The sequence below is a fragment of the Neoarius graeffei genome, chromosome 5 (assembly GCF_027579695.1).
Source record: "Neoarius graeffei isolate fNeoGra1 chromosome 5, fNeoGra1.pri, whole genome shotgun sequence".
Classification (NCBI taxonomy): Eukaryota; Metazoa; Chordata; class Actinopteri; order Siluriformes; family Ariidae; genus Neoarius; species Neoarius graeffei.
Window position 1 is genome coordinate 14,649,928 of NC_083573.1, and position 12,373 is coordinate 14,662,300.

Here is a 12,373-nt window from a genome sequence, read left to right on the forward strand (position 1 = left end):
ATTGGTGGGGTGAGAAAAACTGTTTTGAGTCCATTGCGTGGCTGTTTTTTGTCTAACGTTATGGCAATAGTTTACTTCCTTGTTACACATTTTATAGTAGCTGTATAATTTTCATAATGTCATTTTAATCTGACAAAAGTGCGGGGGATGAAATTGTGTTTCAACAAAAGTGGGGGGGATGAAACGTACGCATCCCCCGCAGGTGATACGCCCCTGGCTGTATGTATAATAAATTCCAGATGACATTCCCAGTGTTTTCCCGGCTGACTGAATGCGTGCTGTCAAAATAGCTGGTCCAAAATTAAAATTCTTTTGATTAATTTGCAGGGTTTTTTTGGCATGTCCATATAATATAAAAGAATATTACATAGTGGTGCGAATATATGAAGTTTATCTTGTCGTGCTGAAAATATTCACAAGTGAGTGACGCGAACAAGTGAAAATATGTTCACCACTCAAAGGTAAACTTCATGTCTTCGCACAACCATGTAATAGATTATATTTACGTATGTTTGAGAGAGAGAGAGAGAGAGAGATGATGAGTGTGCAGGTCCTTCCCAAGCAAAACAACATTCTTTATACAGGTACTACAAATTTTGCTCAGACTTTTTTTGGCAAACTAGAATACACAATAAATGACCTCAACTTACACAACACCCCAATCCATAAATCATCCGTAACCGCTTATCCTGTGCAGGGTTGCAGGCAAGCTGGAGCCTATCCCAGCTGACTACAGGTAAGAGGCAGGGTACACGCTGGACAAGTTGCCAGATCATCACAGGGCTGACACATAGAGACAAACAACAATTCACACCCGTGGTCAATTTAGAGCCACCATTTAGTCGAACCAGCATGTCTCTGGACTGTGGAGAACATGCAAACTCCACACAGAAAGGCCTTTGTCGGCGACTGGGCTCGAACCCAGAACCTTCTTGCTGTGAGGCGACAGTGCTAACCACTACACCACCGTGCTGCCCAGTCAGTCACTAGTGAACCAATAATGTAAAGATTTTCATTATGGTCGGTCAATCAGGAATGATGTTTTCTAAATAATAAATCTACACGATTGTGTTTTTGTAGCTCACCCATGCAGACAGTAGAACGTCACGGTATGAAATCAAATCAAATCTCTGGTGTCTTTCTGGTCAGCCTCCCAGCCATAGAGCTGCATTTGTGTGCCCACGAGCCAGACTAAGCCTGTTTTCGTGAGATCACTTTCATCACCCCGAGCATGCAGCTAAAATAAGCAAGTGATCTCTATTTCAAGACTGGCGTCATGAAAATGATGGCAAGCTGACGGGTGGAGGTTTCCATTGACTGTTTTGTGCTCCATGGGTTTTAGACGCAACTGAATGTTTGTGCTGTGACTCAGGCCACAAAGCCATGACATGATGGCAAATAGTTTCCCCTCACTGCTTCTCAGAAAATTCAGGACTGAATATTTACTTTAAGTGGTGTATGTTTTGTTTGCTTACTGATGAAAAAACAAAGCAAAGCTTTGGGATTTGCAATAAGATAGTACACACAGTACTTATTCATTCAGGACAGCACATAGCAATTCACTCTCTCTCTCTCTCACACACACACACTTTTTATGCCTCTGCCACCTTAAAGGTCTGATGACACGAACATGACTCTATGCCAGGCTTTCGTCTAAACGGGGGAACAGGGGCGCTGCACCCTCTTACTCTCGGCGTGCGCCCCCTTACCGACTCCGTGAAAACATCCCAGCAACACCACGTGGCAATGTGTCTGATCATCAAATACGTTATAACTGCTCCAAAAATATTCCAATCATAGTAGATACTAGGGCTGGGTATCACCAGATACCTCACGATACGATACTATGGCGATATTTTGCCCACGATAACGATAATATCACGGTACAGCGATTCTGCGATAATCGATATATTGCAAGAAATTTCAACCACATCACAATATCTGTGTCACTGAAGAAAATCAGAATTTATTGACCACTGTAAAATTACATTTCACATACATAACTACACACTCTTGCCAGACACACATTTGTCTCTATTCCACTGCTGGCAAAACCAAGAGTTGCTTCACTATAACATACAGAAAATTCCCATTTCTGTGCTAGTACTATCAACTTTTCTGTAAGCATGGACACATCAGTGCTGCTTAACAAGCAGAATCAAATTGTTTTATGAAAACTTAAAACTTGCACTGCAGACTGCACATACATTTCAGTGCTAACACTAATATCAATTTGTTCTTTGTAAACTTGAGAACATATACCGGAGAACATTTAACTTGTGCTTATTTTGCAGGAACAACACACTGTCTGAAACACATTGAAAAGTGCAGTGGGCATCTTAATTGGAGCATCTTAATTTAATTGGAGCGAAACAGGTTTTGCAAAGTGCATTCTCTTTGTCCGGCTCACTGTTTTTTTTCTCCTTTCCTTTGGAATCCAAAGTGCCTCCAAACATCTGCCTTAAAGTTCGGCGGCGTCTCTAGGTTTATGTTAACAGCCATGCTTGCCTGTTTTTTTTTCCTCACTGCAACCGCCGGGGAAAAAAGAGAAGACGAAGAGTGCCTTGCAGTGAGGTAGCGGCACAGCGACACCTCGCGGAGCGGAGGTGCGGAAGTCGTACTGGATTTACAACCCGTCTGAAACATGATTTTATTATTTGAAAAAATATCGATATTCAAATTTTGAGTATCGATATTGAATCGGAAGACAAAGTATCGCGATATATCGCCGTATCGATATTTTTGCACACCCCTAGTAGATACACCGCCAGACGGTGCAAAAACAATCCGAATTGGCGTTTTCCAGACTGAGGCGCCATGTTGTTTAGTTGTTTACTTGTCGCGGCTGCTCTCGCGAGATTTGACATGGGTTACATACAAGGTCAGCTGACTTGTAGCGCGAGATTTCTCGAGACTGAATGACCTTTCACCCACCGGCGCGGGAGCTTTTGACAGAAGTAGTTCGCGAGTTGTTTTTGTTGACACTTGGGCATTTAAAGATGTCATCCCGCGGGATGAAGCGGAAGAAAGCCAAAGACTGTCCGGGGCAGAAGAAGATTAGGCCAAATTTAAAAAAAAAAAAAAAGTGTGTTTCTGGTAACCCGACCGACCGAGAATTTCCGCGTCGAAATTGCCGACCGTAAAGTTTTTATTACAAATTTCCCTCGATATTTTAGTGTAAGCGGTGTTAGTTTGTCATAATTTTTTGTTTCAATGCATTCAAGTTGTGAAAGAAACGATAAAAAGTAAAATGTTTCGCCACTTCTATCACCCCTCCTGCATAAACTGAGCCGAGCCGCCATTTTGAATCCTCATTCAAGGCTGTAATGCAAATTGCTTCCTTTTCAGTATACAAGTGCACTTCCATGGCAGGGAAAAACACTACATTTTGCCGCCTACGTAGTCCCCTATTTATACAAATAGGAGTCATTCGGGATTCAGCCATGTTTTTGCTCGACCCAAGTTCTACAGTAGGCTAGGCTGTCTGCTTTTAATAGAAGTAGCCTAGCCTAGGACGTTATTTTCACGTTATTTCTTGATAAGGTGTTTTCACGTTATTACATGAAAATATCATGAAATATCGCTTCCGTAGATCATAACTCGAACTCTCGCGATATTTTTTTTTATTCGTTTACAGATTTAAAACACTTATTTTATTATGATGTGTGGTATAAAGGATTCTGTGCCAAAATACTATTTTGTAAGATGTTTACTTGTGTTAATTTTTTCGAACAAAATAAAAAAAAAAATTAAGAAAAAAAAAAAACTTTCCTACCTACCGACCTTATTTTAGTATTTCATGTTACCGGAAACACACTATTTTTTTTTTTGGCCTTACTTCTTTCTTTTTCAATGTTGACAGACAATTTGTTACAATTTCCCTCTCAGACAGCCTCAGAATGTCCCATTGGAGCATTTTTCAAAGGCTTTGCACGGCGGGGGGGGACACAACCGGCACCATCTCCCCCCCGCTCCCTCGCCATGGTGAGCGCCCTCGTACTAAATTTTTCTAGAAAAAACCCTGTATGCAATTTCTTAAATAAACTATACAACATGGCAAACATGTTAGATTTCTGTTATAATTACGTGAAAAGAAGCTGTTGTTACGCGAATATCCAACTTTTAATTGCACAGCGCAAGAAAACTGGGTCCGTGGCTCGCGGCCATGCTGTGACGTCAGCGGAAGAACACGCTGCGGTTCACTGGCTGTTCTACTCAATGGAAATGGCGCATGAAAACGCCGGTGAACTCTCTAGTGCTCGCGCTTCCTCTGAACACAAGAACAAGCAAATACTGGTACTTTAAGCAGTGATCATGATGGCATGATTTTATCTGATTTTAAATAAATGAGATTGATAATAATGTGAACGTTCACAACTAGTACATACAAACTCTGCAGCTTCTGATTCAGCAGCTGCGTCATACTCCGCAAAAACATCAGCAAGAACCTACAATATAAATGGAAATGCAATACACTAAGCTCAAATGACTTTTGGAAAGTATAATTTCTAAATTTTTTCTACATATTCTTGAAGTCGGTCATCGGGGTGCTTGCTACCGTTCCCTAACAACGCATGGCAAAGGGTAAAGTGTAGTGTTGCTACGAGTACTTGCTAAAGCCTCCGGTGGAAGATCCTCGATGTGCTGATAAGACATACAGTTCTATAGAACACACAAGTGTCACGATAATCACAAAACAGATGCAAATTGTTAAAATACCTAATTTTTAAGCAATCATGTGTTGATCTCTTCCGAATAGAATCTATGATAGCCTACCCTCTTTACCCTTTGCCTCTCGTTGCTAGGCGGCAGTTACATGAAAGCCGCAAGCTTTCACAAGCAAATACATGACTGATATCACACCGACTTTATGATTACATTTATGATTATCATGAATGTGTACTCTATGATGTGTACTCTATGAGCGCTCTGGAGCGAGTGACTTCCAAGATGGCCGTGCAGACCGCAGTGTTACTATTTTTAGCATCATGTCGGAGCACTCTATAGCTCTACGTACCTTTATCTTAGGCCAAGAAAAAATAATTGTTTGTTTCCTATTACATCTTGAAAAAAATAGGGTAGGTAGGTAGGTCTTTTTATTTTATTTTATCACACAAAATACCGAGTAGGTAGGTTTTTTTTTTTTAAATAAATTTTAGGTGTGGCATTATTTGTCACCTTTGTTGCCTCTACTTTTGCGTCCTCGTGTACTTTTAGTATTTTTGTTTTGATAGCTAACATTTTTTGAAACTCCGGCTTCCGTTTACATTCAAATGTCAGTGCCCGCAAGCCAAAATTGCTGAGCAGGCTTTCCAACGTGACTTCCATCGTGATATCGATACCGCCGTTAGCCTGGGCGCTGTGTGTATACTGTTTGCATGACTCGTCCAGCGGAGGATGATAATGTTCGTAGAGTTCTTTTACAGTTGAAAACTTATAAAATGAACTTATTGTCTTACAATCTTCCGTGTGGTCGCAACCGATCACGGTAATCGAGAACACTTCGTTGGCCGCCATGATGCCTAGCGTTGTGTACAACACAAGCCGGAGTTTCCCGGAAAGAGGTCATGACGTCAGATTGAGGCCGTGAGAAATCAATGAGTGTTTCTTGTCCGATGTGTTTTAGAATTAGTCACTTGTCAGATCGACAATATTATGCAAATCGTAATGCAGATTTTTTTTTTTTTCAAAATTTATTGTTGGTCAGCGAAAATACATTTTTTTTTAAACATCTAACAAAAAAGTCTAGGGTCGGGGCATTTTTTAAACGGTCGGTCGGGTAACCGGAAACAAACAATTATTTTTTTCTTGGCCTTATGTCATTTCTCAACACATGTTCTGACAGGAGGACTGTCTTTGGAGGAGTCGCCTTGTCCCAGGCGACTGCTGGATCCGGCATAGCTACTAGTAGACCTAGTCACGGTTTGTCCATAACGAACACCATGTTCGAGCATAGGGGTGTCCATAAGTGCACGTGGCACCAGGACACCTTAGGTCGGAGGTCGATGATCGACTTTGTAGTCGTTTCATCTGATCTCCGGCCCTATGTCTTGGACACTCGGGTGAAGAGAGGGGCTGAGCTGTCAACTGATCACCACCTGGTGGTGAGTTGGATCCGCTGGCGGAGGAGGAAGCTGGACAGACCTGGCAGGCCCAAACGTATGGTGAGGGTCTGCTGGGAACGTCTGGCCGAGCACTCTGTCGGGGAGGTCTTCAACTCCCACCTCCGGGAGAGCTTTTCCCAGCTTCCGAGGGAGGCGGGGGACATTGAGTCTGAGTGGACCATGTTCTCTACCTCCATTGTGGACGCAGCTGTTCAGAGCTGTGGCCGCAAGGTCTCCGGTGCCTGTCGTGGCGGCAATCCCCGAACCCGGTGGTGGACACCAGAAGTAAGGGATGCCGTCAAGCTGAAGAAGGAGTCCTATCGGGCCATGTTAACCTCCAGGACTCCCGAGGCAGCTGACGGGTATCGGCAGGCCAGGCGTGCTGCAGCTCGGGCAGTTGCGGAGGCAAAAACTCGGAACTGGGAGGAGTTCGGGGAGGCCATGGAGAAGGACTATCGGTCGGCCTCGAAGAAATTCTGGCAAACCGTCCGGCGCCTCAGGAGGGGGAAGCAGTACTCTGCCAACACTGTTTACAGTGCGGGTGGGGAGCTGTTGACCTCGACTGGGGACATTGTCGGGCGGTGGAAGGAATACTTTGAGGATCTCCTCAATCCCACCGTCATGTCTTCCACTGAGGAGACTGAGGCTGATGACTCAGAGGTGGACTCGTCCATTACCCAAGCCGAAGTCACTGAGGTGGTTTGCAAGCTCCTCGGTGGCAAGGCACCGGGGGTGGATGAGATCCGCCCTGAGTATCTCAAGTCTCTGGATGTTGTGGGGCTGTCTTGGTTGACACGCCTCTGCAACATCGCGTGGCGGTCAGGGACAGTGCCTCTGGAGTGGCAGACTGGGGTGGTGGTCCCTCTTTTTAAGAAAGGGGACCGGAGAGTGTGCCCCAATTATAGGGGAATCACACTTCTCAGCCTCCCAGGGAAGGTTTACTCCAGGGTACTGGAGAGGAGAATTCGACCAATAGTCGAACCTCGGATCCAGGAGGAACAATGCGGTTTTCGTCCTGGTCGCGGAACACTGGACCAGCTCTATACCCTTCATAGGGTGCTCGAGGGTTCATGGGAGTTTGCCCAACCAGTCCACATGTGCTTTGTGGATCTGGAGAAGGCATTCGACCGTGTCCCCCGTAGTATTCTGTGGGGGGTGCTTCGGGAGTATGGGGTTCGGGGCTCTTTGCTAAGGGCTGTCCGGTCCCTGTACGAACGGAGCAGGAGTCTGGTTCGCATTGCCGGCAGTAAGTCAGACCTGTTCCCAGTGCATGTTGGACTCCGGCAGGGCTGCCCTTTGTCACCGGTTCTGTTCATAATTTTTATGGACAGAATTTCTAGGCGCAGCCAGGGGCCAGAAGGAATCCTGTTTGGGAACCACAGGATTTCATCTCTGCTTTTTGCGGATGATGTCCTGTTGGCTTCTTCAAACCAGGACCTTCAGCATGCACTGGGGCGGTTTGCAGTTGAGTGTGAAGCGGCTGGGATGAGAATCAGCACCTCCAAGTCCGAGGCCATGGTTCTCGACCGGAAAAGGGTGGCTTGCCCTCTCCAGGTTGGTGGAGAAGTTCTGCCTCAAGTGGAGGAGTTTAAGTATCTCGGGATCTTGTTCACGAGTGAGGGAAGGATGGAGCGTGAGATCGACAGGCGGATCGGTGCAGCCTCCGCAGTGATGCGGTCGCTTTACCGGTCCGTTGTGGTGAAGAAGGAGCTGAGCCAAAAGGCGAAGCTCTCAATTTACCGGTCGATCTACGTTCCGACTCTCACCTATGGTCATGAGCTTTGGGTAATGACCGAAAGGACAAGATCGCGGATACAAGCGGCCGAAATGAGTTTCCTTCGCAGGGTGGCTGGGCGCTCCCTTAGAGATAGGGTGAGAAGCACAGTCACTCGGGAGGAGCTCGGAGTAGAGCCGCTGCTGCTCCACATCGAGAGGAATCAGCTGAGGTGGCTCGGGCATCTTTTTCGGATGCCTCCTGGACGCCTCCCTGGGGAGGTGTTCCAGGCATGTCCCCCCGGGAGGAGGCCCCGGGGAAGACCCAGGACACGCTGGAGGGACTATGTCTCTCGGCTGGCCTGGGAACGCCTCGGTGTTCTTCCCGAGGAGCTGGCCGAGGTGTCTGGGGAAAGGGAAGTTTGGGCTTCCCTGCTTAGACTGCTGCCTCCGCGACCCGGTCCCGGATAAAGCGGAAGAAGACGAGAACGAGAGGTCATGACGTCAGATTGAGGCCGTGAGAAATCAATGAGTGTTTCTTGTCCGATGTGTTTTAGAATTAGTCACTTGTCAGATCGACAATATTATGCAAATCGTAATGCAGATATTTTTTTTTTTCAAAATTTATTGTTGGTCAGCGAAAATACATTTTTTTTTAAACATCTAACAAAAAAGTCTAGGGTCGGGGCATTTTTTAAACGGTCGGTCGGGTAACCGGAAACAAACAATTATTTTTTTCTTGGCCTTATGTCATTTCTCAACACATGTTCTGACAGGAGGACTGTCTTTGGAGGAGTCGCCTTGTCCCAGGCGACTGCTGGATCCGGCATAGCTACTAGTAGACCCCCTCCGGAATACTGTAGGCACTGCTGATGGTAGTAACACACGTTTGTGCTGAACTGCACACCCAAGAGATTCTTTTAAGCTGGGAAGGGTGTCAAAACAATCCAAATCGAAGTGTTCAGAGCACAGGACGGATGTTGGTGAGGGCTCCCACTTGTCACGAGTGCGTCTGACTTGCTTCACCCACTTCGCATGCAGCTCAGGATCTCTGGGAAACTTTAATAAACTTACCCCATCCTTGTGGGTTTTGGAGCAAAAGCTGGCAACACAACGCGAAAGCATAATAACTATATAATAATAATAATGTATAATAATAATAATACTAATAATGATAAACTGAACACCTGTCGCATCAACAACAAACTGGTAAGTGAGGAGGAAGCTTCTTTCGCTGACGTCATATAGCCCCTCCTCCTCATTCGTCTCCTGGGTGCTGCAGCCCCGTCAAATTTGCCCAAATAGCCACGTTTTTTATCATAACTTGTAAAATAGGCACCTTCGTGAATTAATATATGGATCATCGGGAATTACTTTTTATGTTATAAAACATCGCCAAAGATGTCAAAAACGTGTCATCAGACCTTTAAGGTGCAGGAGGCATTATGTTTTCGGGTTGTCCGTGCGTCTGTCCGTCCCGAAACCTTGTGAACACGATATCTCAAAGGCTAATGAAAGGAATTTCACCAAACTTTCACCATTTGTGCACTTTGGGACAAAGATGAAATGATTAGATTTTGAGGTTCAAAGGTCACAGGTCAAGATTACTGTGAGGTCAAATGTCCATCCCCAAACTTGGTGAACACCATATCTCAAAGACTAATGAAAGGAATTTCACCAAACTTTCACCATTTGTGCACTTTGGGACAAAGATGAAATGATTAGATTTTGAGATCAAAAGGTCTAAGGTCAAGGTCACTGTGAGGTCAAAGGTCTGTCCAAAAACCTTGTGAACACTATCTTAAAGGCTAATAAAGGAATTTCACCAAACTTTCACCATTTGTGCGCTTTGGGACAAACATGAACTGATTAGATTTTGAGGTTCAAAGGTCACAGGTCAAGGTCACTGTGAGGTCAAATGTCCATCCCCAAACTTTTTGAACACCATATCTCAAAGACTAATGAAAGGAATTTCACCAAACTTTCACCATTTGTGCACTTTGGGACAAAGATGAAATGATTAGATTTTGAGATCAAAAGGTCTACGGTCAAGGTCACTGTGAGGTCAAAGGTCTGTCCGAAAATCTTGTGAACACCATATCTCCAAGGCAAATGAAAGGAATTTCACCAAACTTTCACCATTTGTGCATTTGGGGACAAACATGAACTGATTAGATTTTGAGGTTAAAAGGTCACAGGTCAAGGTCACTGTGAGGTCAAAGGTCTATCCGAAAACCTTGTGAACACCATATCTCCAAGGCAAATGAAAGGAATTTCACCAAACTTTCACCATTTGTGCATTTGAGGACAAACATGAACTGATTAGATTTTGAGATCAAAAGGTCACAGGTCAAGATTACTGTGAGGTCAAATGTCCATCCCCAAACTTTTTGAACACCATATCTCAAAGACTAATGAAAGGAATTTCACCAAACTTTCACCATTTGTGCACTTTGGGACAAAGATGAAATGATTAGATTTTGAGATCAAAAGGTCTAAGGTCAAGGTCACTGTGAGGTCAAAAGATCTGTCCGAAAACCTTGTGAACACTATCTCAAAGGCTAATAAAAGGAATTTCACCAAACTTTCACCATTTGTGTGCTTTGGGACAAACATGAACTGATTAGATTTTGAGGTTCAAAGGTCACAGGTCAAGGTCACTGTGAGGTCAAATGTCTATCCCCAAACTTGGTGAACACCATATCTCAAAGACTAATGAAAGGAATTTCACCAAACTTTCACCATTTGTGCACTTTGGGACAAAGATGAAATGATTAGATTTTGAGAACAAAAGGTCTACGGTCAAGGTCACTGTGAGGTCAAAGGTCTGTCCGAAAATCTTGTGAACACCATATCTCCAAGGCAAATGAAAGGAATTTCACCAAACTTTCACCATTTGTGCATTTGGGGACAAACATGAACTGATTAGATTTTGAGGTTCAAAGGTCACAGGTCAAGGTCACTGTGAGGTCAAATGTCCATCCCCAAACTTTGTGAACACCATATCTCAAAGACTAATGAAAGGAATTTCACCAAACTTTCACCATTTGTGCACTTTGGGACAAAGATGAAATGATTAGATTTTGAGATCAAAAGGTCACAGGTCAAGGTCACTGTGAGGTCAAAGGTCTATCCGAAAACCTTGTGAACACAATATCTCCAAGGCAAATGAAAGGAATTTCACCAAACTTTCACCATTTGTGCATTTGAGGACAAACATGAACTGATTAAATTTTGAGGTTCAAAGGTCACAGGTCAAGATTACTGTGAGGTCAAATGTCCATCCCCAAATCACAACTTAATAAGGCGTGTAGTCTACCAGGCAGAGGCATCCCCATCGACACCGAGTTCTATCTAGTTTAATTTATATTTAGCTTCAGACACAGATATAAGCTTGGAGACTATCATTAACAGCTAGAATTAGTTGATTTAACTCTACTCCAAATGCAAAAGCTTTGCAAAACAAGTCTAGTAATAGGAGCCATCTGATCACGTGACCCCACAACTGCATCCCAATGAGGAGATATATATAACTTTGTTTGTTTGTTTGTTTCTCATTTAGAATTGATAAACAACAACAATATAACGTTGCTATTTATCAACTTGCGGTAAGATACATTTTCGGACACTATGTTAAGCTGTATAAGAGGTGTTTCTAATAAAGTGGAGTCAGACTGTTGAGAAACTTGCCACTTGAATGCAGTCTTCGGCGTCGCGTGAGGTCCAAACTTACACTTGTGAGGTGAAGCAGAGCGTTTAATTACCTTCGTTTACAAGTTTAAATGCCTTATTAAAACACCTAATATGAGGGGAAAATCTTATTGAGCTACGAAGGCGGCTCACGGTCTCAGAAACACATGAATTACCCAGACTAGTCGGCGTTCTTCAATGCCTCAACGCAGCTCCTTCTGCAACTTTTCGGATTAACTCACATCCGTCTGGTGTCCCAAATAAGTTCCTACTCACTACAACCGTACCCTACGTAGGACACGTAATAACCGTCTTCTGCAGCCTACGTAGTGGAGTACATCCCAAAAGGAGCCGGTTTTGGATTGAGAAGCGACCAATCATGCCAGAGTGTAATTGAGCCCGTTATTTTGTTATTTTTCGTTTTATTTTGTCCTGTTTATTAACTTTTATTGGTTGACTTGCAGCATTTTTATATAGATATTTGTTTCTACACTATATACACTACCGTTCAAAAGTTTGGGGTCACTTTGAAATGTCCTTATTTTTGAAAGAAAAGTCTTTTCAATGAAGATCACTAATCAGAAATACACTCTATACATTGCTAATGTGGTAAATGACTATTCTAGCTGCAAATGTCTGGTTTTTGGTGCAATATCTACATAGGTGTATAGCATACCTGTCAACTTTGAGGTTTGAAAAAAAAAGGGATATTTCCCAGATTTTTAACTCAAAATAAGAGAAAATTTCGGAAAGTCATACCCTTCACCAAAAGTGGGTGTGTAGTTGAATGGGGGGCAATTTTCTATCTAGTATTTGTGATTTCCTGTACTCTGGTGCATGTTGGTGATAGCCAAGACCCAAACTCA

At 43.7% G+C, this 12,373-nt stretch overlaps 1 protein-coding gene across 5 annotated transcripts in view; it reads right to left on the reverse strand.

The window, feature by feature from the left end:
• The window catches only part of fxyd6l (FXYD domain containing ion transport regulator 6 like), a 55,012-nt gene extending 43,241 nt beyond the window's left edge, over positions 1–11,771 (reverse strand). For 2 of the 5 annotated variants that reach the window (XM_060921247.1, XM_060921244.1), the window contains exon 1: positions 1,086–1,190. In XM_060921247.1, the coding sequence (XP_060777230.1) occupies positions 1,086–1,089 (4 nt within the window). In that variant the 5' untranslated portion in view covers positions 1,090–1,190. The other 3 variants (XM_060921245.1, XM_060921246.1, XM_060921248.1) reach the window with 3 other exon arrangements.
• Positions 11,772–12,373: the final 602 nt, after the last annotated feature.